Source organism: Salvelinus sp. IW2-2015, linkage group LG9 (assembly GCF_002910315.2).
Source record: "Salvelinus sp. IW2-2015 linkage group LG9, ASM291031v2, whole genome shotgun sequence".
Classification (NCBI taxonomy): domain Eukaryota; kingdom Metazoa; phylum Chordata; class Actinopteri; order Salmoniformes; family Salmonidae; genus Salvelinus; species Salvelinus sp. IW2-2015.
The window spans coordinates 28,606,259-28,633,772 of record NC_036849.1 but is presented as its reverse complement, the minus strand read 5'-3'; the positions used below and the strand labels follow the sequence as shown (position 1 = coordinate 28,633,772).

Genomic DNA, 27,514 nt, shown 5'->3' with positions numbered 1-27,514 from the left:
TAAAGCCAATGTACTATACTAAACTTGACATGCTATGGTATTTTGGATGGTTGCAAGATATGTATTGACTGGGTGAAGAATCTGTCATGTGCACTTAACCCTAACTGCTCCTGTCGCTCTGGATAAGAGCGTCTGCTAATGACAATAAAACATTAAAATTAATTGTTAATGGTAAATACATGTGTAAGATCTGTGAAATTGGATTTTGGTAGCAATTTCCCAAAGCATATCCTGACAAAAAAGGTAAATCATATTATGTGAAGCTTCTATAAAATGGCTTGTAGCTGTAATATTGGTTAATATAATATTGGCTTATTGACAGTTAAAAAGCAACGCAAATAGTCGCAAGCGCCTCACGGTCAAAGTTCAGTGTTCCCCTGGATGGATTTGTCCAGAAGAGGCTTATTTACGGCAGTAACATTTTTATAACAGGCTAGGGCTGGAAATCCTATTGTCGGCTTGGGGAGCTGAGTGGAAACCACCACAGTACAGTTCAGGGTTCAGGTCCACACCAGCCCATTAACAGGAGGAAGGAGGAAGCAATAACAGGGCAGCTCTGCCACCTACCCAGAGCAGCTCTGCCACCTACCCAGAGCAGCTCTGCCCCCTACCCAGAGAAGCTCTGCCACCTACCCAGAGCAGCTCTGTCACCTACCCAGAGCAGCTCTGCCACCTACCCAGAGAAGCTCTGCCACCTACCCTAACGTGTACTCGTGATATTTGAGTGACTAAAAAAGTACAACACAATCTATGGGCAAAATAACCTAAATAAAAAACAGCTGACATGGGCTAGTTGATTTGGAATTTTAAAAGGTATTCAATGAGTAACATGACAAGAGGACAACTGATGATGCACTACCCAATTTCAAAATTGCACCTTGTGCATTCTACTATTACCACTTTCAAGAGTACATTTAAAGCCAGACTGAGGTCCTTAAAAAAAAAATATCTAAAAATCCTACAGCTCAGCAGCCTTGCTTGGCAGCCTGTAAATTTGGCGCATCGAGGAGGATCTGGTGTGAGCTAGCCTGAACAGAGTGAGCATTGTGTGAACGGCACAGAAAATCTAGCCTGGTCTGGGAGCTGAGAGACTGAGGATCAGGGTGACAGGGACACTGACTGGAGACTCTAGGGCCGTAAGTCGATGGGCCCTGCTGACTGACTGACAGATGAGGCTCCATAAGGGCCCTAACAGGATGAGGCTAGGCCACCACCACGTGGCCAGGGAGGGATTACGCTGAGCGAGCAGAAGGTAAACAGATTATTCCCGAAATGGAGCTTGCTTTTTGAATTTCGTCACCATTGTCACACTTATACCGACAGTGGAGTAATTTGGAGTTCCTTTCCAAGCCCCCTCACCTTGGCACATTTATCAATCCTTCATCCAGGTCTGCAGGGATCATTGACTGACTCAACGATCAAACCAGGATTCTAACTCCAGGATTCTAACTCCATCTGCTAAAACCTAACTGGAGCCAAGACAATAGTGAACAACCCCTCTTTTGGCTCTAGAGCCTCGAGACTTTGTCAACAGCGACAATACATTTTTCCTCATGGACTCGAGATAAAGTTTTTCAGCGACTTTCCTTTTGTTTCCAAATGAAAACTTTTTGGCTCTGAAAGGACCTAAACTAGTCCATCATGCATTTGAGAACGGGACTGTTCATCACCCTATTTCTCTTTACCCTTGCAGCACCTCGAATCAAAGGTAAGCTCTCACTCCAGGGACCTGTCTGGCTTGTTGTTTTGTTTCCTGTCTCACAGTGTAATTGAAGTGAAAATACAGTTGTGTTCTTTCACAATGATGGAGATAGTGTGCATGCTTGAATACAGTACATTCTTGATGGGTCAGATCAGAAGGCTGAACCATTGTGACGGTATGGCAATTTTGACAAATTGACTACTTGCAAATCTCTCATTAAAAGTTTATTCATACTGCAGAACTGAATGGAACCAACTTGAAGCAAAGTGTATTTTGACAAAGTTTGTGACCTGCTCGCTGCATTACGTAGGAGGACTTCCACAGAGAGCAGTGTGAGCCACTTGACTTCGACCTACACTCAATCAATGGCAACGGCATTTACAGCTGCTTTAGCCAGCAAATACAGCATCAGCTCATCCTACCTGTCAAACTTGAGTCCATGTGTTTTTTTGCATTGATTTGAATATACATTCCWATAAAATGCAATACACCTTGGGGGGAAAACTGTTTGGCCACATTATACAAGTCACTATTGGCTACATTGAGCYAGTTGATCCCTATGAACACGTTAACTAAAATTCTACAAAACTTTTCTATTAGCCGACTTCTGTTGGGTCCAGATTTTGGCTGGATTGTGTCTTTGGTCCGTTCATTATCCCAAAAGAAACAAAGGCATTCTGTTCTCAGTGGCTCTGGACACTAATCTTTTCTGCCTTGTAGCTCTGTTCTGTGAGGCCCTCACTGTGGTGCTCCGCATTAGGGGCCATTTCCCCTGCAAGCCCTCATGCTAGCCTATGTGCATTTCAGAATACTCATTCCTCACTGAGCACATTTCACATTGTGTCTTATTTGTTTTTCAAAATGTTCCCTAATTGGAGAATAAGTCTGGGTCTTGCGGCTAATGGTCCCCATTCCGAACCTAGCATTTGAAGTTTATTAGTGTCCAGTTGGGGTGGTTGAGTGTTTGGGTGGTTGTGGTGGGGTGGGGTTCACCATGTCATTGGGTATTGTCCCACTTTGAGACAAACAATAGATCACATTCTTGGCATAAATCTCTCTGTAACGGGCCAAATTGGGAACCGGCGGCACCTTTGATCAAAATAAACATTGATCCTTTTTAGGTTTGGTATGTGTATGATATCACACTTCAATTAACCCAATGTTTCTGTGACAATGGGAACTGGATATCCGGATACTGGACAGTGAGAGACAAACTATAATGTTGTGACTAAACAAGCTAGTTTTGGGAATTACCATTTCAGACAGCCTTGCCATTGCAATGGATTAGCAGTGTCTGTCTACCGACCAACTCTTCTACTGAGCTTATACATGGTAATCTCTCAGACAAGGCACTTTCTGGCCACCTCTCTGAGGTCAAAGTATAAGTGGTTATATCGTTTACACTGATTTCTTTGTGGCCTCTACTGCCTAATCCTGAGACATGGCAGGCAGGTCAGATGAAGCCCTAGCCTCTGTTAGGAACTCATTGCATGGGACTTAACGTCTTTAAAGGTCAAATGCAACCGTTTTTATCTCAATATCAAATAATTCCTGGGAAACAATTAAGTACCTTACTGTGATTGTTTTCAATAGTAAAAAAATTWACAAAAATGCTTCTTAGCAAAAAGCAATTTCTCAAGCAAGAATTTAGCTAGGACTGTCTGAGAGTGGTCTGAATGAGGGACCTAATTGGATGAGCCAAATGGGAGGAATATGTAACCTGAAAACAAGCTATTATCGGCAGAGAAGTTTGAAACTCTTTGTTATTGGTCTATTAACTTATACCGCTTGGTGATGTCGCCAGGCAGGCCAAAACCCCATGCCTGCAAAACAAGCTGACATTTTTGGGGGTCTTTTCAAACAGCTCATAATACACTATTATTCCAACCTCATTGAAAAAGATATATAAAAACACAGGAAAATACATTATTTACTGCACTTCCCCTTTAAGAAAGCCTCTCTTTGAATGGAGTGACTATTTGCTGGCCTAATTTTCTTTCATAACACCATGGCACTACCTTGCTGCGACRGACGAGACTGTGAAATGGGGGAAGTGGAGATCTTGTGTTCCCTGAATAGAGTAAAGCCAGCTAGGTCATATATAGCCTTTTCAGCAATTGGGGATCACTCTAATACGGCAACGATCTGAAGGACTCTGAAATAACATTGGTCAGTCATAATTGTTACCGTTAAGGTAATCTAACCTGTTATTGTCCTACTATGTCATTCACAAAGGACCACTGAGCTATAGCTTTGTGTTGAGTAACTGTACAAGGATATGATGTCATTCGAAACAAATGCGGAGCATTGATGACTTTCAATAAAACACTTGCTCTTGACTCCCTTTGAAGATGCTCTGTAACGCAACATGAACTAGTTCCATTGTGCCTCCAAAATTAGACTTCGTATCCTCAGATACTTCACCTTGCCACTTTAGTGTCTATTTATATCCAGTGACAGTGAGGGACAGTCGTCCACTTAAAACACTGGACAGTAGCCAATAGGTACAGTAAAGTATTTTTAGTAGCTACCATTTTAAATACTCTGAGTCAGTTCAGGTTAGACCTGAGATACTGTTTGGGAAAGAAAGCAGCATACATCATGTTTTTTTAACCTATATTTAACCAGACAAACTTAGCCAAACGACAAAAAAAAGTTTTATTGTTACATACACGGCTACATGCGGTGAAAGGTGTTGTTTTACAGGGTCAGCCATAGTAGTACGGCGCCCATCCAGAAAATTAAGGTTAAGTGCCTTGCTCAAGGGCACAGACAGATTTTTCACCTTGTCGGCTTAGGTATTCGATCCAGCGACCTTTCGGTTATCGTCCCAACACTCTAACCGCTAGGCTACACTATATTTAGGCATATTTGGCCAAAAAGGTATGCTAAAGGTAACCATTTCTAATGTGTCTTTTGCAGACCTACAGGTCCAAGACTTGTTTGGAATCCGAGATGTCAAATACAAACACTTCCTAGAGAGTCTAAGACCAGTCAAACACACCACCAATGTCAAAATGATAAAGGACCTGGACAGGCACCGGACGAAGAGGTCGACGTTCTTCACCACGGGGGTGAAAATATGTCCTCAAGAGAAGATGAAGGAGGTAATCTCCAACCATCGGGCCTACTACAAACTTAGAGGTAAGGGCATGGTGCTAGCGGCACCAAGGTTGTGGGTTCAATTCCTGCTGGGGTCACAWGCGCTAAAAATGTATGCACTCCCAGTACTGTCGCTTTGGATAAAAGTGTTTGCTAAATGGCATATAAACTCAGCAAAAAAAAAAAAACTCCTCTCACTATCAACTGCATTTATTTTCAGCAAACCTAACATGTATAAATATTTGTATAAACATAAGATTCAACAACTGAGACAAACTGAACAAGTTCCACGGACATGTGACTAACAGAAATGGAATAACGTGTCCCTGAACAAAGGGGGGGTTAAAATCAAAAGTAACAGTCAGTATATGGTGTGGCCACCAGCTGCATTAACTTCTTTGGGGTAGGGGGCAGTATTTTCACATCCAGATGAAAAGCTTGCCCAGAGTAAACTGCCTGCTACTCAGGCCCAGATGCTAGGATATGCATATTATTAGTAGATTTGGATAGGAAACACTCTGAMGCTTCYAAAACTGTTTGAATGATGTCTGTGAGTATAACAGAACTCATATGGCAGGCAAAAACCTGAGAAAAAATCCAACCAGGAAGTGGGAAATCTGAGGTTTTTAGTTTTTCAACTCTTTGCTTATCCAATATACAGTGGAAATGGGGTCATGTTGCACTTCCTATGGCTTTCACTAGATGTCAAGTCTTTAGAACMTTGTTTGATGCTTCTACTGTRAAGTGGGGGCGAATGAGAGGAGAATGAGCTGACCATGTACGTTCATGTGAGAGTTAGCTTGAGTTCCATTGCATTTCTGAAGACAAAGGAATTCTCCGGTTGGAACATTATTGAAGATTTATGTTAAAAACATCCTAAAGATTGATTCTATACTTCGTTTGACATGTTTCTACGAACTGTAATATGACTTTTCGTCTGAACTTTYCACTGGACTTGCACTCGCGTCGTGAGTTTAGATTGTGTACTGAACGCACGAACAACAAGGAAGAATTTGGACATAAATGATGGACATTATCGAACAAAACAAACATTTATTGTGGAACTGGGATTCCTGGGAGTGCATCATCAAAGGTAAGTGAATATTTATAATGCTATTTCTGACTTCTGTTGACTACAACATGGCGGATATCTCTTTGGGTTGATTTGTCGTCTGAGCKCCATACTCAGATTATTGCATGGTTTGCTTTTTCCGTAAAGTTTTTTGAAATCTGACACAGCGGTTGCATTAAGGAGAAATGGATCTAAAATTCCCTGTATAACACTTGTATTTTCATCGACTATTTCTGTAAATTGATGTGGCTCTCTGCAAAATCACCAGATGTTTTGGAACTACTGAACATAACGCGCCAATGTAAACTCAGATTTTTTTATATAAATAGGAACTTCACCGAACAAAACATACATGTATTGTGTAACATGAAGTCCTATGAGTGTCATCTGATGAAGATCAAAGGWTAGTGATTCATTTTATCTATATTTCTGCTTTTTGTGACTCCTCTCTTTGGTTGGAAAAATGGCTGTGTTTTTCTGTGACTTGGCTCTGATCTAACATAATTGTTTGGTTTTCTTTCGTCGTRAAGCCTTTTTGAAATCGGACACTGTGGCTGGATTTACAACAAGTGTATCTTTAAAATGATGTAAAATACATGTATGTTTGAGGAATTTTAATTATGGGATTTCTGTTGTTTTGAATTTGGCGCCCTGCAGTTTCACTGGCTGTTGACGAGGTGAGACACTACCGTCCCACATACCCTAGAGAGGTTAAGTACTGCAGTGCATCTCCTCCTCATGGACTGCACCAGATTTGCCAGTTCTTGCTGTGAGATGTTACCCCACTCTTCCACCAAGGCACATGCAAGTTCCTGGATAATCATGGGGGGGAATGGCCCTAGCCCTCACCCTCTGACACAACAGGTCCCAGACATGCTCAATGGGATTGAGATCCGGGCTCTTCGCTGGCCATGGCAGAACACTGACATTAATTTCTTGCAGGAAATCACGCACAGAACGAGCAGTATGGCTGGTGGCATTGTCATGCTGGAGGGTCATGTCAGGATGAGCCTGCAAGAAGGGTACCACGAGGGAGGAGGATGTCTTGTAACACACAGCATTGAGATCGCCTGCAATAACAACAAGCTCAGTCCGATGATGCTGTGACACACCGCCCCAGACCATGACGCACCCTCCACCTCCAAATCAATCCCGCTCCAGAGTACAGGCCTCAGTGTAATGCTCATTCACATCTCAACATCAACTTTTTAGAGGAGACTGTGAATCAGGCCTTCATGGTCGAATTGCTGCAAAGAAACCACTACTAAAAGACACCAATAACAAGAAGAGACTTGCTTGGGCCAAGAAACACGAGCAATAGACATTAGATCGGTGGAAATCTGTCCTTTGGTCTGATGAGTCCAAATTTGAGATATTTGGTTCCAACCGCCGTGTCTTTGTGAGACGCAATGAATTGATGATCTCTGCATGTGTGGTTTCCACCGTGAAGCATGGAGTAGGAGGTGTGATGGTGTGGTGGTGCTTTGCTGGTGATACTGTCAGGGATTTATTTAGAATTTAAGGCACACTTGAACACGTTCAACAAGTGCTCATGATTTGTGGGAACACTTTAAGACTGTTGGAAAAGCATTCCTCATAAAGCTGGTTGAGAGAATGCCAAGAGTGTGCAAAGCTGTCATCAATGCAAAGGGTGGCTGCTTTGAAGAATCTAAAATGTAAAATAGATTTTGATTTGTTTAACCCTTTTTTAGTTACTACATGATTCCATATGTGTTATTTCGTTGTTTTAATGTCTTCACTATTATTCTACAATGTAGAAAATAGTAAAAATAAAGAAAAACCCTTGAATGAGTTGGTGTTTACAAACTTTTGACTGGTACTGTAGATGTTCACTTAAATCCTCTCATAAGCCCTCGGAAAGTCATGCATTTGCAGATTTTATGCATAGATTCTGTTGAGTGACTGGCTATATTCAGGGATGGAGTAACATTGAGGTGAGGGTATTCAAACAGTGAATATCTCATGGAAATAATAACTTCACTTTATGAAATGAAAATGAAAGAGAATGTCTCGAAGGCATAAACATATTGGATAATTCAAGTGGTTGTTGCTCCTCATAAAATAAATAAATACAACAAAAGCTTTAGGGCTTTTTGTGATTCACGTTTCTAATATTCCAGACCATTAGGGATGAGTAAATTTCGTTCCCACATTGGGAAGTGACATTTAACTGATACATTATTCAAAGCTGTTCAATCATATTAACGGTATGTGACAAAATGGTTTGTCCAAACCTAGGCCATAATGATTCCATTGTTGAGTCTCGTATCTACACGTATACGATAATGAGATGCGAAATATTGACTTGCCATTTAGTCTATATGATAAGAATTGATCTCATACAGGTCTTTATTCAGCTGTTCTGATATGTTTGACTATACTTTCAGTTTGTCAGGAAGCGATATGGGAGGCCTTCCGTATCTTCATGGACAGGGTTCCTAAMTCCGAGGAGTACAAACACTGGACCTACGCCTGCCAGCATGGCTCTCTCTGTCTGGATGAGGTGGCCAGGAACTTCAGTAGTACCCAGGAACACATTGACATGGTGGCCAGAGTGAGTACTAAAACCTCCATGCATTCCCATGCATCATAGTAACAAGAGTAACAATGAGGGATAATAACAGTGATGGAGATATATGTTATTCTATATTTAAAATGTGGGTGTCGGTTTGTTTTTTAGAGAGTTGCTGAACAGGAGAAGATCCAGAAAGAAAGGTAGGTAGGTAGAGAAAAGGTTGGAGAAATGTTAGATGTTATTTAGAGATATCACTAAAAGTAGGCCTACAATGTTTAATTCAAACTGATGCTCAACACCCTTCCGGCATGAATTTTCAACTGACTACCTTTTTTATCAATTGTATTCTAATTTAATATGGTGTTTGAAAACAAAATAGATGTTAAAAAAATGTCCGGTTTTGATACAGATAAATGTAAAATCAATGTTTCATATCCCATTGTTATTTTAGATTTCACTACAAAGTTCTAAAACGCTAGCAACCATCTCCAGAGACTAGGCAAGCTTCTCTAAACATTTGTTCAGAAAGGTTTAAATTGTAGTAGTAAAAAGTAATCATGACCTAAAAAAATCACTGTTGCGGCAAGGATAATTATTGTTATTTTATTGTGTTATTTTTATTTATATGGTTTTATTGTATATATTTTTTTCAAATATTTTTTTACTTAAAAAAAAACCTCAACATTGTTGGTTTAGGGTTTGTAAGTAAGCATTTCACAGTAAGGTCTATACATGTTTCATTTGGCGCAAGTGACAAATACAATTTGATTTGATTTAATTGGTAGAAGGCAAAAACAGGTMAACTCAAATAACCCTCCTCAGCTCTCTAAACTGATGGAGCCTGTACATCTGGTGGCCTGAGTTAACATACAACTCTGACCTGACCCACCTTCTCTGTGCATCTCAGCCCAAACAACTTGGGTGACAGGATGATCATGGTAGGATTCTGGACCAAGGCCTAGAGAGCAAGAAACCCCCTTTTGACCTTTTGTACATTTCAGTTTGATTGTAATTGTTGTAAAACATCTATTCTTGATTTCCAGCGGTGAAGTACCAACAGCTGGAGGAACTGAGATCGAGAAATGTAAGTACTCCACATTCATCCATACAGCGTGTTAAATGTAATAATACAACATTCTGGAATTAATGCACAATGCTTTCTTTGTAGGCTCGAAAACTCCATCAGAACTATTTAGCATTCCGAATGAAGCAGGGGACGTAAGTTAAATCATATTTTCTGAGAGCTACCTTGCCTTGGCTTTATAACGCTGATAGTTTCAATGATGGTCATCGAAAATGACATTGCTGCTTTTGCTTTCCACAGATAACAGAGATTCCAAACATTGTAACAGATGAGGAGGTTATTGAGGAGCAGATAGTGGAGTTCAGTGTCACCATAGCTGACCCTGGCTACAGTGAACTTCTTCTGAGAGACCCTGCAGCTCCCCAGTACCATGACATCACACGCAATCTCCACGATACGGTGAGGCGAACAGGGAGGAAATGTTCTTGAAAAGTCTTAATAAGTATGAACAAGTAAATTAGCCTTTATTGCAGAGATGGGTTTAGTGAACTACACAATGACTAAACTTGACTGAGGCCTGTTGACTCATTTTAGCTCCCAGAGCCAATGCCTAGGCTTTAACTGAATGGGCTAACATAGGTATTGAGTCACCCAGATAACTCAGGTTTGAAACCTGGTGTGTTAGATTACTAAGACATTCACACATGTAAGAATTTGACTCTAAAGGATTATTTTCTTATTTTTTAAATCACATTCTTAAGGTAATACTTTTATTGAAGAACTGATTGTTGGCCACATAATTAGGTAGGCCTTGTGTGGGACAATCATTAAGAAGCCTCATTGTATATTGCTTTTCATAGGCATAGATAGCCATTGAACAGAGGAAAACGTGAGCAGTGACTTGAGATAATCACAAGCTCCTTCAGCAAAAACAGTTTTGAAAAGATTGCAAAAGTATTTTGCAAGCATACAACATTTGTGAATTACTATTTATGCCTTTTCCTAGTCTAGAACGCTGGGCCAATTGTGCGCCGACCTATGGGACTCCCAATCATAGCCGGTTTTGATACAGCCTGGAATAGAACCAGGGTCTGTAGTGACGCCTCTAGCACTGAGTGTCTTAGACCACTGCACCCATTGGGAGCCCAAAATGAGCTTGTGAGCAAATGAGCTTGTGCTTTTTAAGAAGCTTACGATAAGGGTAAATCAAGCAGTGTATTGGGAAACATCAAAAGACTGAATTGGATTTGTAACTCCAGAAAGCTAAAGTGTGTAAGTAAAGCTCATGAATGATTCCTAGAGAAAATGCATGTCTGTTGACGGCACATAGATGATCCTACAGTGAGAGAGCCATAATATAATGAAAGTMATTTTTCTGTATTGGCTATATCTTTTCCATTCGTGTGATGTTATTTTGCTTACAATGATTATTKCCCCAGAGAGAATGCTGCATGAATCGAAGAAAGATGTGTTACCTAAACATAACCATAAAATGTATTTTCTCCACAGATGGTTCACGTTTTTGACAAACTTCCTGGGTATAAAGATCTTCGTGTTTTGGGATTTCGGTTGGTTGAATTTAGGTAAGTTGTTCAAGGAACTGTGAAAGTACTAACAAGTCAGGCAAATCTTTCATTCCATTGAACAGGCTCCATTAGACATACACACTCTCTGCGCAGAGTGATGCTGTCTCATTAGCAAAGGAATAACAAAACAGTGTTCCATTAGTCAGAGGTCTCTCAAACTTTGGCATTTGCTATATTTGCTAAAATGCTTAGATAATAAAAACTGTCAGTAATACATACTATTTCCCTAATATAAGCTCTGCTTTGTTGACAGATCTGATGATGTGTCAGTCCGCTATGCTGTGGTGTTTGAGACGAATGGAGAAGACCATGACACAGAATCTAGACCCACTCTAGAACCAGGCACAGGGACAGTTGTTTACACAAACGGGCACAGACTGAAGGATCTGGTTTCCAAGGCCTTGAGCGAAGAGACATCCCTGCCTGTGGACATACAAACACTCAGTTTTGAACCTGGTAAGCTTAATTTAAAGCTCAGGTCAACTGGGATATAATCTTTGAAGAAACGCTAACTTTTATGTTTTCCCTTCAGATCCCACTGTTTCTCTACGCGATGAGTTGGAAGCGACTACCTTGGAGACCTTGCTAGAGGAGGTTGCTGGGCACACTGAAGGTTTCTTACCAACTGTTGCTGTCGGAGAGGAATTTCTTAAAGCTTTTACAGACACACCTGAGGAACTCACTGTTGTGCCTTTAGGTGACTCAGTTACTGTTCTTCTCACTGAGGCTACCACTGCCTCCCCTGCCATTGAAGTAACCCCCAATTCTCCCCCAGAGGAACTTAGTGAGAGTTCTCCCTCAGAAGAAGTAGAGTTGCCTCCAGTGGCGGCTACAGATGAGATGCTTGAGGTAGAGGCTACAGAGGAGATGCTTGAGATAGAGGCGCCTGCAGTGGATGTTACAGAGGAGACGACTGAGGTAGAGGAGCCTGCAGTGGATGTTACAGAGGAGACGACTGAGGTAGAGGCGCCTGCAGTGGATGTTACAGAGGAGACGGTTGCGGTCAAGGAGCCTCCAGTGGATGTTACAGAGGAGACGACTGCAGTAGAGGAGCCTGCTGTGGATGTTACAGAGGAGACGACTGAGATAGGCTACAGAGGGGACGCTTGATGTAGAGGGACCACAGTGGATGTTACAGAGGAGACTTTAAAGTAGAGGAGCCTCCAGTGGATGTTACAGAGGAGACAATTGAGGTAGAGGAGCCGGTGGATATTACAGAGGAGACGATTGAGGTAGAGGCTACAGAGGGGACGCTTGATGTAGAGGAGCCTGCAGTGGATTCTACAGAGAAGACGATTGAGGTAGAGCAGCCTCTAGTGGATGCTACAGAGCAGACAATTGATATAGAGGAGACTGTGGATGCGACAGAGGACTACCTTTGGGTTAAGCCACCATTTACAACTCTGGCGGCCATTATGGAACAGCCTGTCACTAAGGAGATACTTGGTCTAGAGGAGACTGTGGATGCGACAGAGGACTACCTTTGGGTTTGGCCACCAGTTACAAGAACGGTGGTTACAGAACAGCCTACCACCGAAATGATTACTCTCTTCCCCCCTGAGGAAGATGCTGAGGAGACCCTCCCAACTGTTGAACCTAAGGAAGATGAAGGTAATGTTCTGCTTATAAACCAAGTGGCAAAATTTATGGAAGCATTTTTTGATTTCAATTTCAATCTTTTTGATTGAAATGGATTTGTATGTCATTTTCTTATATTTTTTATTTTATTTAAAAAGGACCCACAACTACTGAGGCGGCTTTAGAGGAGCAACCAGACGGAGACAATCAAATGATCACCACTACAGCATCTCTACACGTAGAACCTGCATCCATCGAAACATTCACCACTGCTACACAATCACCAAACATGCCTTTATCTGAGGATGATGTCATCCAAGCAGAGCCTGAGGAAGTCCCCTCAGCAAATATTCCCCCTGGACCTTCAGAAGGATGGGACACTCTCCAAAAARAGGAACCACTTGAGACGGACGTGGATATCTCTAATGACTCGGACATGCAGAAGGATGTAGAAAAGGTAGAGGACGGTACAGAAGCCGCCAATACGCTGGACGAGTTTGGCAGTGGATTAGAAGGCCCATTTGAGTCCACCGCACCCCCAGCGCTCACACACATGAACACTCCTTTAATGGCCAGTACTGGAAAAGCCAAAGAAATGGTGGTGTTCTTTAGTTTGCGAGTCACTAACATGATGTTTTCAGAGGACCTGTTCAACAAAAGCTCTCCTGAGTACAGGTCATTGGAGAATACCTTTCTTCAGCTGGTAGGTAAACACATATTTGTGCTCGATATTATCTCTCTGCATGCCTTGTTGTCATACCTGTATTTTTAGCTGCAAGCTCTTGTTTCAAACTGTTTGATAAGCTAATTGTGCATTAAGCAATGGTTGGATGTTTGAAGTGAAGTGAACATTTAAGTAGCCCCAAGTGAGTAGGGGCTATTTTTGAAACTAGACAAGTGATGATGTAAGCCTGATTACATTAATTAATTAATCCATACTGGTGCTATATGTTAACAGCCAAGTACATTGGGGTAGAGTTCTCAGAGTTCATCAGAAGACCTGTCCATATAAAAAACTGGCTACATTTTGTTTTACTTAGAACCAGTTCTCTGAGCCCAGAGACTCGCCAAATCCTGGAGCCAGTAAATCTGGGACTGGGAGACAGAGGACGTTAGCTTCAATACCGGTATTTCCATATTGGAACTATTTCTTTCATGTCTCAGAGAGAGCATGGCCTATTTCTTTTCTAAATGTTCTGTACATATCTCAAAGATTTATTAGAATCTATCTTAGAATTTGCTTTCATTGACTAACATTTGCCTGCGAGTAGCACGTGACCAAAAGTAACATCTCTACAACCACTGACTCATTTGTCAACTGTGTTTGGCTAAATGATACATACAGTACCAGTCAAAAGTTTGGAAACACTAACTCATTCAATGGTTTTTCTTTATTTTTACTATTTTCTACATTGAAGAATAACAGTGAAGACATCAAAACTATAAAATAACACTTATGGAATCATGTAGCAACCAAACAAGCGTTAAACAAATCTAAATATAGCGACCCTTTGCCTTGATGACAACTATGCAAAGTCTTGGCATTTTCTCAACCAGCTTCATGAGGTAGTCACCTGGAATGCATTTCAATTAACAGGTGCGTCTTGTTAAATATTAATTTGAGGAATGTCTTTCCTTCTTAATGCGTTTGAGACAATCAGTTGTGTTGTGACAAGGTAGGGGTGGTATACAGAAAATAGCCTTAGTTGGTAAAAGACCAAGTCCATATTACGGCAAGAACAGCTCAAATAAGTTAAGAGAAACGACAGTCCATCATTAAGACATGAAGCTCAATGTGGAAAATGTCAAGAACTTTGAAAGTTTCTTCAAGTGCAGTTGAAAAAACCATCAAGCACATGATGACACTAGCTATCAGCTATGATGATACTAGCTATCATGAGGACAGCCACAGGAAAAGAAGACCCAGAATTACATTAGAGTTAACTGCACCTCAGATTGCAGACCAAATAAATGCTTCACAGAGTTCAAGTAATAAACACATCAAAACATCAACTGTTCAGAGGAGACTGCGTGAATCAGGCCTTTATGGTCGAGTTGCTGCAAAGAAACCACTACTCAAGGACACCAATAATAAGAAGAGACTTGCTATAGCCAAGAAACCCAAGCAATGGACATTAGACCTGTGGAAATCAAAATTTTGAGATTTTTGGTTACAACCGCCGTGTCTTTGTGAGACGCAGAGTAGGTGAAAGGATGATCTCCGCATGTGTGGTTCCCACCATAAAGCATGGAGGAGGAGGTGTGATGGTGCTTTGCTGGTGAAACTGTCTGTAATTTATTTAGAATTCAAGGCACATTTAACCAGCATGGCTACCACAGCATTCTGCAGCGATATGCCATCCCATCTGGTTTGCGCTTAGTGGGACTATCTATCATTTGTTTTTCAACAGGACAATGACCCAGAACACACCTCCAGGCTGTGTAAGTGCTATTTGACCAAGAAGGAGAGTGAGGGTGCTGCATCAGATGACCTGGCCTCCACAATCACCCGACCTCAACCCAATTGAGATAGTTGGGGATGAGTTGGACTGCAGAGTTAAGTAAAAGCAGCCAACAAGTGCTCATCATATGTGGGAACTCCTTCAAGATTGTTGGAAAATCTAATCTAAAATATATTTAGATTTTCTGAACACTTTTTTGTTGAAGCTGGTTGAGAAAATGCCAAGACTGTGCAAAGCTGTCATCAAGGCAAAGGGTGGCTACATTTTTGGTTAATACATGATTTCCAAGTGTTATTTTATAGTTTTGATGTCTTCACTATTATTCTACAATGTAGAAAATAGTAAAAATAAAGAAAAACCCTTGAATGAGTAGGCGTGTCCAAACTTTTGACTGGTACTGTACCTGCAATTTCTGAAATGCACTTTTAGTAATCAATGTAAAGATATAACGATTTCTTTCATGTCTGTTCGTCTGAGTCTTTCAACATTTKTTTTGTTCTATGTTGTTGGTTTTGTCTAAGACAGTGACATTTGCCTTAATTCTGTAGATTCTGCTCAGGTTTTGGTTCATCTGGGTCTCATATGGTGATAAGAGCTAGCTAATGGCAATGAGGTTTGTTCATAATAAATCATGTCTACGGATGTGTATAGAATTTGTAAGTCTGTCCACCAAGATTTGCCAAAGTTTAATAAGGTAAAGAAAGCTAAGAATGGCTGTTTCAKGTATGAAATGGTGTATAGGTATACAGTGCATTTGTAAAGTATTCAGACCCCTTGACTTTTTACACATTTTGTTACGTTACAGCCTTATTCTAAAATGCATTTAAAAAATCACTCATCAATCTACACACAATACCACATAATGACAAAGCAAAAACACATTTTTGCAAATGTATTAAAAATAAAAAATGGAAATATTACATTTACATAAGTATTCAAACCCTTTACTCAGTACTTTGTTGAAGCACCTTTGGCAGCGATAACAGCCTCAAGCCTTCTTGGGTATGACGCTGCAAGCTTGGCACACTTGTATTTGGGGAGTTTCTCCCATTATTTTCTGAAGATCCTCTCAAGCTCTGTCAGGTTGGRGAGGGAGCATCGCTGCACAGCTATTTTCAAGTCTCTCCAGAGATGTTTGATTGGGTTCAAGTCCAGGCTCTGGCTGGGCCATTCAAGGACATTGAGAGACTTGTCCTGAAGCCACTCCTGTGTTGTCTTGGCTGTTTGCTTAAGGTCGTTGTCTTGTTGGATGGTTAACCTTCTCCCCAGTCGGAGGCCCTGTGCGCTCTGGAAACGGATTTTCATCAATGATCTCTCTGTACTTTGCTCTGTTCATATTTCCCTCGATACTGACTAGTCTCCCAGTCCCTGCAGCTGAAAAACATCCCCACAGCATGATGCTGCCACAACCATGCTTCACCGTTGGGATGGTGCTAGGTTTCCTCCAGACGTGACGCTTGGCATTCTGGCCAAATAGTTCAATCTTGGTTTCATCAGACCAGAGAATCTTGTTTCTCATTGTCTGAGAGTCCTTTAGGTGCATTTTGGTAAACTCCAAGCAGGCTGTCATGTGTCTTTTCTCCTCCGATTGCTCAGTTTGGCCGGGTGGCCAGCTCTAGGAAGAGTCTTGGTGGTTCCAAACTTCTTCCATTTAAGAATGATGGAGGCCACTGTGTTCTTGGGGACCTTCAAAGCTGCAGCATTTCTTTTGTACACTTCCCCAGATCTGTGCCTCTACATAATCCTGTCTCGTAGCTCTACGGACAATTCCTTCGACCTCATGGATTGGTTTTTGCTCTAACATGCATTGTCAACTGTTCGACCTTATATAGACAGGTGTGCATCTTTCCAAATCATGTACAATCAATTGAATTTACCACAGGTGGACTCCAATCCAGTTGTAGAAACATCTCAAGGATGATCAATGGAAACAGGATGCACCTGATCACAATTTCGAGTCTCATAGCAAAGGGTCTGAATACTTATGTAAATAAGCTATTTCTGTTCTTTATTTGTAATACATTTGCAAACATTTCTAAAAACCTGTTTTTGCTTTGTCATTATGGAGTATTGTGTGTAGACTAATGAGGAAAAAAACATTATTTTATACATTTTAGAATAAGGCTGTAACATAACAAAACATGGAAAAAGTCAAGAGGTCTGAATACTTTCCGATTGCCCTGTATGTCCATATGGGCAGCAGTATTTCCATATGGGTAGCATTATGTCCATATGGGTAGCAGTATTTCCATATGGGCAGCAGTATTTCCATATGGGCAGCAGTATGTCCATATGGGTAGCATTATGTCCCATATGGGCAGCAGTTATGCAGGTCCATATGGTAGCAGTATGTCCATATGGCAGCAAGTAATGTCATATGGGTACATTATGTCATATGGGCAGCAGTATGTCCATATGGGTAGCATTATGTCCATATGGGCAGCAGAATTGTCCATATGGGCAAGCAGAATTTCCATATGGGTAGGATTATGTCCCATATGGTAGCAGTATGTCCATAATGGGCAGCAGTATGTTCCATATGGGTAGCATTATGTCCATATGGAGCAGTATGTCCATATGTAGGCATTATGCCATATGGGCAGCAGTATGTCCATATGGGCAGCATTATGTCCATATGGGCAGCATTATGTCCATATGGGCAGCAGTATGTCCATATGGGGCAGTATGTCCATATGGGTAGTATTATGTCCATATGGTAGCATTATGTCCATATGGGTAAGCATTAATGTCCATATGGCAGCAGTATGTCCATATGGGCAGCAGTATGTCCATATGGTAGCAGTATGTCCATTAGGTAGAATTATGTCCATATGGGCAGCATTATGTCCATATGGGCAGCAGTATGTCCCATATGGGTAGCAGTATGTCCATATGGGTAGCATTATGTTCATATGGGTAGAATTATGTCCAATATGGGCAGCATTATGTCCATATGGGCAGCAGTATGTCCATATGGGTAGCAGTATGTCCATATGGGTAGCATTATGTCCATATGGGTAGCATTATGTCCATATGGGCAGCAGTGTGTGCTCTCTTTTCACTTACGCAAGAAGACGAGAGATAAGATGTTGTTATCAATATCCTGGTTTAAGTCTTTAAAAACCACAGTGAGACAATTATTTACATCTATTGTTTTTTTTAGGAACATCCAACTATTATGGACAGCTTAGAAATGTGCTTGGAATCATTTTGATCTTGTGCTCTGTAGCTTTTTATTCTCAATATGCATCACAATGTTTGTATTACATTCTGACTAGTGTGCATGCTTACTTTAGCTTGCTACATACATTTGAAAGAGGCATTGTGGTAAAGGAACGTTTGGTAATTTTGGGTAGTTATAAAAAAAACACAAGCCACATTAAAATATTATTTTCATATGTTGGCTACTTATGTGTCCGCGTGTGTGAGTAGGACTGTAGAAGTGGATAAACTGAATAAGTGGTTGATATTGCTAAAGCAGGAAAGTCTTCGTTTTTTGTACAGTTGTGGGAGTGAGACTTGCTAAACTCCCTCATTGCTAATTGTATGTGGACAGCCCCGGGTTGGTCTGAATCAAAAGAACCCAATAGACTACTATAGACAATGTTCACCTCAGGGGGTTTCACACTGAGTAAGAGCCTTTAGGTAATGCTGGTTAGCACAAGCATCACACATATTTTACAAGATTACTTTTTAGTGGTCTCAATCAGCCTAGTTCAACATAAGTCAATTGTGTTTTTGTGTGCACGAATATACAGTTGAAGTCAGAAGTTTACATACACCTTAGCCAAATACATTTAACTCAGTTTTTCACAATTTCTGACATTTAATCCTAGTAAAAATTCCTTGTCTTAGGTCAGTCAGGATCACCACTTTATTTTAAGAATGTGACATGTCAGAATAATAGTAGAGAAAATGATTTATTTCAGCTTCTATTTCTTTCATCACATTGCAAGTGGGTCAGAAGTTTACATACACTCAATTAGTATTTGGTAGTATTGCCTTGAAATTGTTTAACTTGGGTCAAATGTTTCGGGTAGCCTTCCACAAGCTTCCCACAATAAGTTGGGTGAATTTTGGCCCATTCCTCCTGACAGAGCTGGTGTAACTGAGTCAGGTTTGTAGGCCTCCTTGCTCGCACACGCTTTTTCAGTTCTGCCCACACATTTTCTATAGGATTGAGGTCAGGGCTTTGTGATGTCCACTCCAAAACCTTGACTTTGTTGTCCTTMAGCCATTTTGCCACAACTTTGGAAGTATGCTTGGGGTCATTGTCCATTTGGAAGACCCATTTGCGACCAAGCTTTAACTTCCTGACTGATGTCTTGAGATGTTGCTTCAATATATACACACAACATTTTGCTTCCTCATGATGCCATCTATTTTGTGAAGTGCACCAGTCCCTCCTGCAGCAAAGCACCCCCACAACATGATGCTGCCACCCCCGTGCTTCACAGCTGGGATGGTGTTCTTCGGCTTGCAAGCATCCTCCTTTTTCCTCCAAACATAATGATGGTCATTATGGTCAACCAGTTCTATTTTTGTTTAATCAGACCAGAGGATGTTTCTCGAAAAAGTACCATCTTTGTCCCCATGTCTGGCTTTGTTATGGCGGTTTTGGAGCAGTGTCTTCTTCCTTGCTGAGCGGCCTTTCAGGTTGTGTCGATATAGGACTCGTTTTACTGTGGATATAGATACTTTTGTACCTGTTTCCTCCAGCATCTTCACAAGGTCCTTTGCTGTTGTTTTGGGATTGATTTGCACTTTTCGCACCAAAGTACGTTCATCTCTTGGAGACAGAAAGTGTCTCCTTCCTGAGCGGTATGACGGCTGCATGGTCCCATGGTGTTTATACTTGTGTACTATTGTTTATACAGATGAACATGGTACCTTCAGGCGTTTGGAAATTGCTCCCAAGGATGAACCAGACTTATGGAGGTCTACAATTTTTTTCTGAAATCTTGGCTGATTTCTTTTGATTTTCCCATGTTGTCAAGCATAGAGGCACTGAGTTTGAAGGTAGGGCTTGAAATGCATCCACAAGTACACCTCCAATTGTCTCAAATTATGTCAATTAGCCTATCAGAAGCTTCTAAAGCCATGACATCATTTTCTGGAATTTTCCAAGCTGTTTAAAGGCACAGTCAATTTAGTGTATGTAAACTTCTGACCCACTGGAATTGTGATACAGTGAAATAATCTGTCTGTAAACAGTTGTTGGAAAAATGACTTGTGTCATTCACAAAGTAGATGCCCTAACCGACTTGCCAAAACTATAGTTTGTTAACAAGAAATTTGTGGAGTGGTTGAAAAACGAGTTTTAATGACTCCAACCTAAGTGTATGTAAACTTCCGACTTCAACTGTACATGYACAGTATGAGATTTCAGGTGCGTCTTTACAGGATATAGGCAGGATTACAGCTAATAGCATGGGTAAAACAATTGGTTCAAGAGCACAAGAGAGAACAAGCTTTCCTCCCAATACAAATAGGTCGTAAGGAATTGGTACGTCATCACATTGTTTACGTTCAGCATTACCATTGCTATTTTGGACAGCCCTGCCTCCTCAAGTACAAACCATAATCACTTAAGCCCAACAATGATAAACACTGCTTTCTTCTAGAGATCTGCATTCATACCAATTGCAGCTAATGTTATGAAACTCGTCCAACTTGCCCTACATCAGACGTTTATATTTGGTTTTAAGGCTTAGTTTGGTAGTGGGAAATATTCTTGAATTCCACAGAAGTGCCTTAACTTTGTGTTATGTAACGTCCTCAGGTTTTAACATGGGATGGATATCAATACAAATTGGATTGCCTGCGCTTACTAACAGGGATCCAGACACTGCAGAGTAGAATGRAAGCTAGAGTACTGGAGGGCAGAAATCTACTGGTGCAGTCTTCAAATGGAACATGTTGTTTAAGTAAGATTTACTTGATATTGTGATATAAAATACATAAAAACATAAGCCAGTCAGCTCATACTAATTCAAATCAAACCAAATCAAATGTTATTGGTCATATACACATGATTAGCAGATGTTATTGCGGGTGTAGCGAAATTCACAGCACAAACGTTTGGAATACTATAGGACAAACTTGTTTCAGAATCACTTTCTACTATGCATTTAATGCATTGCAATGTTGCGATGCAGGACAAAATGCATGACAATTCCTGGATTTATCTGTTAGAAAATTGTGAACTTCTGCTGCATTACTTTTAGAATATTTAATTCAATTTAACTAGGCAAGTCAGTTAATTCACTATTAAGTTATGAGCTGCATCCAATAAGTGAGCTGCATCCAATAAAGTTAACCAGACGTCTTGTAATTTTAATCAGCTACATATCTAATAAAAACATCCATACTCCATCTCCAATTTTAAGTGGTTGCCCAAACCAGGGATTCAACATTAACCAGTGTGTCCAATTATTCTGCAATAGAATGTTTTCTGCCAAAAACGAATGTGGTCAGAAGTTTGAGTTGGTAAGTATTCACAATAGTTTTTGTAAGTATAGTTACTACTGTATGTTTTCATAATAGCTTAACTGTCCTTTAAATGGGCTAGCAAGACAAAGGTCCACAAATGTTTTAATTATTTCAATAGAAAGCAACACTTGGTCAGTCAATGTAAGTCATTGTAAGTTCTGACTAATTTCATTAGGTAGTTCCAGTTCAGGCCCATTTAAACGAAACATGTATTTCTGTTAAACGTCGTACCCCATTTGTGATGTATCCTAGAGCCCCCTGCTTCCTCGTTGTCATACTCCTCATTTTAYTCCTGTCTCTACTGGTTTGTGTAGCAACCAATAACATTGGAAATGGAGGTTTAAGTAACTTCATAAAAAAATACTACCCATTTGGTTGATTAGAAAATGTTAACTGCAAAACATTTTCAATAATTGAGACTATGGTAGGGTGGTTTCACCAGGACATCCAAAAAAGAACCAGTAGATACACGTGTAACATCTAGACAAGTTTAAGCGAGTTTGTCATGCATCCTGGAGGATATATTAAGAAAAACTGTATTTTGATGACATAATGTACTCTAAATAGTATTCTGTTATTTACTCAAATGAACATTGCAAGGTTATTGCTATACGCACCTAGTTTGTGCAAAGCAGGCCGTTAAGACTACAGCACAGTGAGGATTGCGAACTTGTTGGATTTGAAATGCTGAGGCACATGGATGTACCTAAGCAATACCCCTGCTAGCAGCACGTTTACTGGGGGCCTTACTACAGTATGGAGCATGGTGCTCTGCGAGGTGAATGAGGTTGTATGAGGCCCATAGGCTGTGTTTAGACAGGCAGCCCAATTCTGATATTTTTTTCACACTAATTGGTCTTTTGACCAATCACATCATATCTTTTCACATCAGATCTTTTTCAGACATGATTGGTCAAAAGACAAATTAGTGAGATAAAAGAGATCAGAATTGGGCTGCCTGTGTAAACTCAGCCATAGTGACCTGGCCCTGGTATTAAGTGGAGTAACCCAATCAGATACAGCTCCATAATGCCGCTGATCTCTTGGTATACGGGCATTGAACAGCTGCATTAAAGCACCATCATGTTTCCTTCTCACAGTATTTGGTTTTCCTGCAGTTCTCGCTTGTCTAAATGTAGGTACCTTACTATTGAAKACGACAGAGCAGCTATAATAGTGATGCTCAGTCTATTATTCTTGCTGGCAGTCAAGGTCATTTTTATAATTGCCAATCAGACACTTTCAATGGACTCGGTCAATGGAGAGATGCCATAGATATGGCTAGAATAGAGAATTTGACAGATTTGAAGATTGTTCTGGTAGATTTGAAAACGGTTGTATTGTTGGTTTTTGTATTTGTTTCATGGACAGATTTTCGTGGACAGATTTGTTGTCGTACAGGCCTCAATGGCCTGGCCTTCTCGGTTTCTTACATTTGAACCTTTTCTCTTTTAACTTGGAACTAACTCAGTATCCCTTCTGTAAGAAGTTATGGCTAACTAATGCATGGTTTTGTGCTACATTTAGTAATGTTGATCATTTCAAGCCTGTAATTTGCATGGTTTTATTGTGATGAATGAGATTATGTATGCATACATTTTATCAGTAAAAAAATGTGCACTTCTGTTTAAATGTCTCCAAACTCATAGTGAGAAGAGAGAGAAATATGGGAACTTTTTCATAAAACATTAATTTTAATTCTTATACCCAGATTAATTCACTAGTCCTTCATGGGGATGGCATTGGTGATGCTTTTAAGATTACTTTAATGTAAAATACTGTTTGCCAAATTGGCGTACTCTGTTCTGTCCCAAATTACCATAACAATGGCCATTACATGGTTTTCTAATTTAAATGGTGTTTGCCATAATGATGTCTTGAGGACTACCATGCCAACCAATACCATTTCCTCCTTAAAACTAAAAGCGAATCAAATCAGATAGTTTTGAATGTCAACAGAATTACTAGTCAAATTACCGTGTGAGTGGAATCCCAAATGTGAATAAAAGGGAAGTGCTGAAGCATCAAATGCGTCCTCTATACCCATTAATTTAGTTCATCTCCCCTCTTTTCCAGCTTCTCCCATATCTGCAATCTAATTTGACAGGATTTAAGCAATTGGAAATCCTCAACTTCAGGAATGGTAGTGTTGTGGTGAACAGCAAGATGAAAGTAGAAAAAGATGTGCCACATAACCTGACACAGGTCGTTCACTGTGTGCTAGAAGACTTCTGCAACGCTGCATCCAAACGACTAGACATTGAGATTGACAGTCGCTACCTGGACATAGAACCTGGTAAGCAATCTCTATATTGGCCTCAGAATGTTCTCACTGTCATAGACAGAAACAGCTCCTATCTAAATGATGGGGGCCCGGAGGATTAATTATACTTCTAGAATGCTCAATCTGGAAAGGTCAAAAGAATGCATGTCACAGCAGCATAACTGCGTTGTCCTCTGCAGATGATGTCAAAAATCATTACTCTCTAGTCTCACAAGCACTTCCCTGGCTAAAACCTCATTACCTGCACCTTATTTAAAACAGACACCTTTATTCACATCAATCAACGTGCCCTCCAGTTTCTCCTTGATCAGTGCTATCCGGGATCCTTGGGACGTCCCTACCCTAACCCCTAACCTTAACCGTTACATTTCAACTTCAATGTGGGGTATGGACATCCCAAGGATCTCGGATAACATAGGACCATTTCTCCTTTGCATGCGAGGAAAATGAAGGAACAAATCGGGGAGAGAGAGGTGAACAGCATTTCATTAATGCTAATGAATTATCCTCTTACTCGTTTCAGCTGACCAAGCAGATCCCTGCAAGTTCTTGGCCTGCAATGAGTTCTCCCAATGTGTGGTAAACAGTTGGACCCAGGAGGCCGAGTGTTTGTGTGACCCTGGCTACAGCACTACGGACGGTCTGCCCTGCCAGAGCATTTGTAACTTGGAGGAAGAATACTGCTTCAACGGGGGCCTWTGTGACATCATCCAGGGTCATGGAGCCACCTGCAGGTAGCCACGAGCTAACCGGCCAGACAGAAAGCTACGGTCCTCACWTTCCACCAACTGAAACACTAGCAACATAGCTCTTCTTGATGTTGTCTTGCACTAAAATAAGATCTATGAAATTCTTCAAGAGCTCTTCGGATTCAACAATGCTCCAGCACGTGCCTTAGGGCTTTGTTGAATCCGAAAGGCATTTTTGACATATTGAGATATCCTTTTTTTTTTTACTGTAGTAGAAGAAACTATAGCCAATGGGGTTGACACTAATCCTGTTTTCTCTCAAACATTTTAGATGTCCTGTAGGGAAATACTGGCACTATCACGGAGAGCGCTGCAATGAGCTGGTGTCGCTGCCTGTAGATCCAGCCATTTTCATAGCCTGCCTGGTGGGAAGCCTCACCTTGGTTTGTGCCATCATAGGCATCTTGGTATTCATAAACAAGAAATGTTTCGGGAACCGAAAGACTGTGACTTTGGTGTAAGCAGGCCTTTTTAACCTTTTTATTTGTTTTAGAGTTGTGCTACAATAGCCAGTTGTTTTATAGCTTGGTTATTCCGATCTTGTTATCTCCTTTGTGTTATAGGCATACAATTGCTCCCTATGCCTTTGAGAACACATTGAGAGTGAACCCTGTTTTTGAAAATGACGATGGCATCTTAACTCAAGTATCCAGCATAAGTACACCAGCACCCTCGAGTAGCGGTGCTGGTTCTTCCCAAACATCCGAGCAAGAAGGTTTTCGCGCTATTGAAAATATACATCTAAGTATTGAGGTAATCTGTATAGCTCAATTGGCCCCATATTCTAAACAAACTAATACCACTAATCCAAACCGTATGCAAACATCACCTAATGTTTACTAATTCCGCTTATGACAAATAACCATTTCGATTCACAAGAAACAACCTTCTATCCTGGCTATAGTAAGAACAGGGCTATAGTAAGAACAGGGCTATAGTAAGAACAAGGCTATAGTAAGAACAGGGCTATAGTAAGAACAGGGCTATAGTAAGAACAGGGCTATAGTAAGAACAGGGCTATAGTAAGAACAGGGCTGACAAAACAAGAAGAATGACAGCTTCTTTGTGATTAAAAGTAAAGCTTTAATGAAGTAAAGTACTCACATAGGTTCTGTGGTACATCTTAAAAACGTCCAGAACAGATGACATAACAAAGGCTCAGAGAGCACGATGCATTGCCTGAGGAAGACCAGTCGGCTGAAACCCGGTGCGTTCTGAGTATTTCTAATATTATCTGTTCTGTTCTTTTTTGAAAATGCACCACAGGTAAATCACAGTACTTTTCTTCATTACATCTTTATTTTTGAATCGCCAAAGAAGCTCTCCTTGCTTTTACTTTGAATGATCAGCTCTCCTGCGCTCCTTTTTTTCCTTTCCACTCTTATGGGATGGTTAGTTCCTTCAACAAATTCTGAAGGAACGCGTTTCTACTCCATAGTACAGTGAGGTATACTTTCATACCCTAAACCCATTCTATAGTATCCTCATTATTCAGTATCCATGAAATTGGATGAACCCTCAATGATACTGTAGAGATTAAAATGTCTGACTGTCTATCAATTCCTAAAATCTATGTGCATGCATTTAAATTCCCCTGCACATAATTGGCCAGATAATATATATATTGTATTAAAGTGATTTTCTGTAGAGATTCATTGTGGTGAGTCGTGATCAATATACCCCAAAACATCCTTGGTTAATTTGAGGTCAGACATTTGAAGACTATGACAGTAGATGACAGTGTCAACAGGATACTCCATGTCAAACCATGCTGGTGAATGAGTAATAGAACCTTGTAGATGTCTAGTCAAACTCCGTATCTTCTCTGGAGCATTAATATTACCCAACCTTCACCCTCAATGATGTCTTCCCTTGAAATTATATTTAGTGCCAAACGCATGCCTGCAGTCCCCTTTAATGCGCTTCTAGTGTGTTCCTTGTGACCTATGAACAGTGTAAAGCTGTGTTAATCTGATACTTTTCCCCAGATCCCCAGACAGCTCTACACAACCGGACCCGACAAGCTAGTCTCTGAAATGGTAGATTTCCATCACTGTATACCACACAACGAGGTAGGGGCGAAAGTTCTGATCTTGGGCTCAGTTTGAATGTGTCATATTGTCTAAGGGTAGACGCAGGGTTGGGTAGGTTAAGTTCTGATCTTGGGCTCAGTTTGAATGTGTCATATTGTCTAAGGGTAGACGCAGGGTTGGGTAGGTTAAGTTCTGATCTTGGGCTCAGTTTGAATGTGTCATATTGTCTAAGGGTAGACGCAGGGTTGGGTAGGTTCAATTCTAAATGTAATCCATTGCAGTTACTTGCTACCTTGTCCAAAATTGTAACCATTAACGTAAAAGTAATCCAAGAAGCAATCATATCATTTAAAAAAAATTATCTAATCTGATTACAATATTTTTTTCTGGTAACACAACTGATTTCAGCGACTGTTTTTTTGTAATCAGATTGCATGTAATCAGTTACTCCACAACCCTGCGTAGACATCAGTTGTCCAATATGTTTATATATTGTATTAAATACTTTCTAGGAAAAGCATTTCAAAGCATTAGAAGGTAAGACATCAGTTGATAAGTTTGATTATCATTTATTACTTAACCAAACCATAGTTTCTAATGCTGTTGAGTGTTCCATTGCATTTCTTCAAATCAAAAAGTATGATTTAGAAAATGTCAAAGTAAATCACTGGCAGTGACATTTCCCATCTAACATGAGCATAATTATTTATGAATAGGAATCAAAATAATTGCAATATCACTGCATGCTAAAATTAAATTATTCAAATGATTGTGTGCAAGATAACCTATAAACATTCATAACATGTCTTGTTTGTAATATAGTTAAATAATATGTAATTAATCTGGACGCTATAATCAGCAGCTTGAAAGTCATTAAGGGATAATTTCATAACA

The 27,514-nt window shown here is 40.4% G+C and overlaps 1 protein-coding gene across 1 annotated transcript; it reads left to right on the top strand.

Moving 5' to 3' along the window:
- Positions 1-1,338: 1,338 nt before the first annotated feature.
- impg1b (interphotoreceptor matrix proteoglycan 1b) lies at positions 1,339-26,702 on the top strand. The gene is made up of 18 exons (XM_070445064.1): positions 1,339-1,708; positions 4,625-4,846; positions 8,285-8,451; positions 8,578-8,612; positions 9,320-9,333; positions 9,456-9,496; positions 9,737-9,895; positions 10,946-11,004; positions 11,276-11,478; positions 11,555-12,112; positions 12,145-12,633; positions 12,759-13,303; positions 13,641-13,727; positions 23,631-23,850; positions 24,362-24,572; positions 24,859-25,044; positions 25,151-25,340; positions 26,576-26,702. Exons 1-18 carry the CDS (start codon positions 1,642-1,644, stop codon positions 26,693-26,695), a joined length of 3,573 nt encoding a protein of 1,190 aa, XP_070301165.1. The 5' UTR covers positions 1,339-1,641; the 3' UTR covers positions 26,696-26,702.
- Positions 26,703-27,514: the final 812 nt, after the last annotated feature.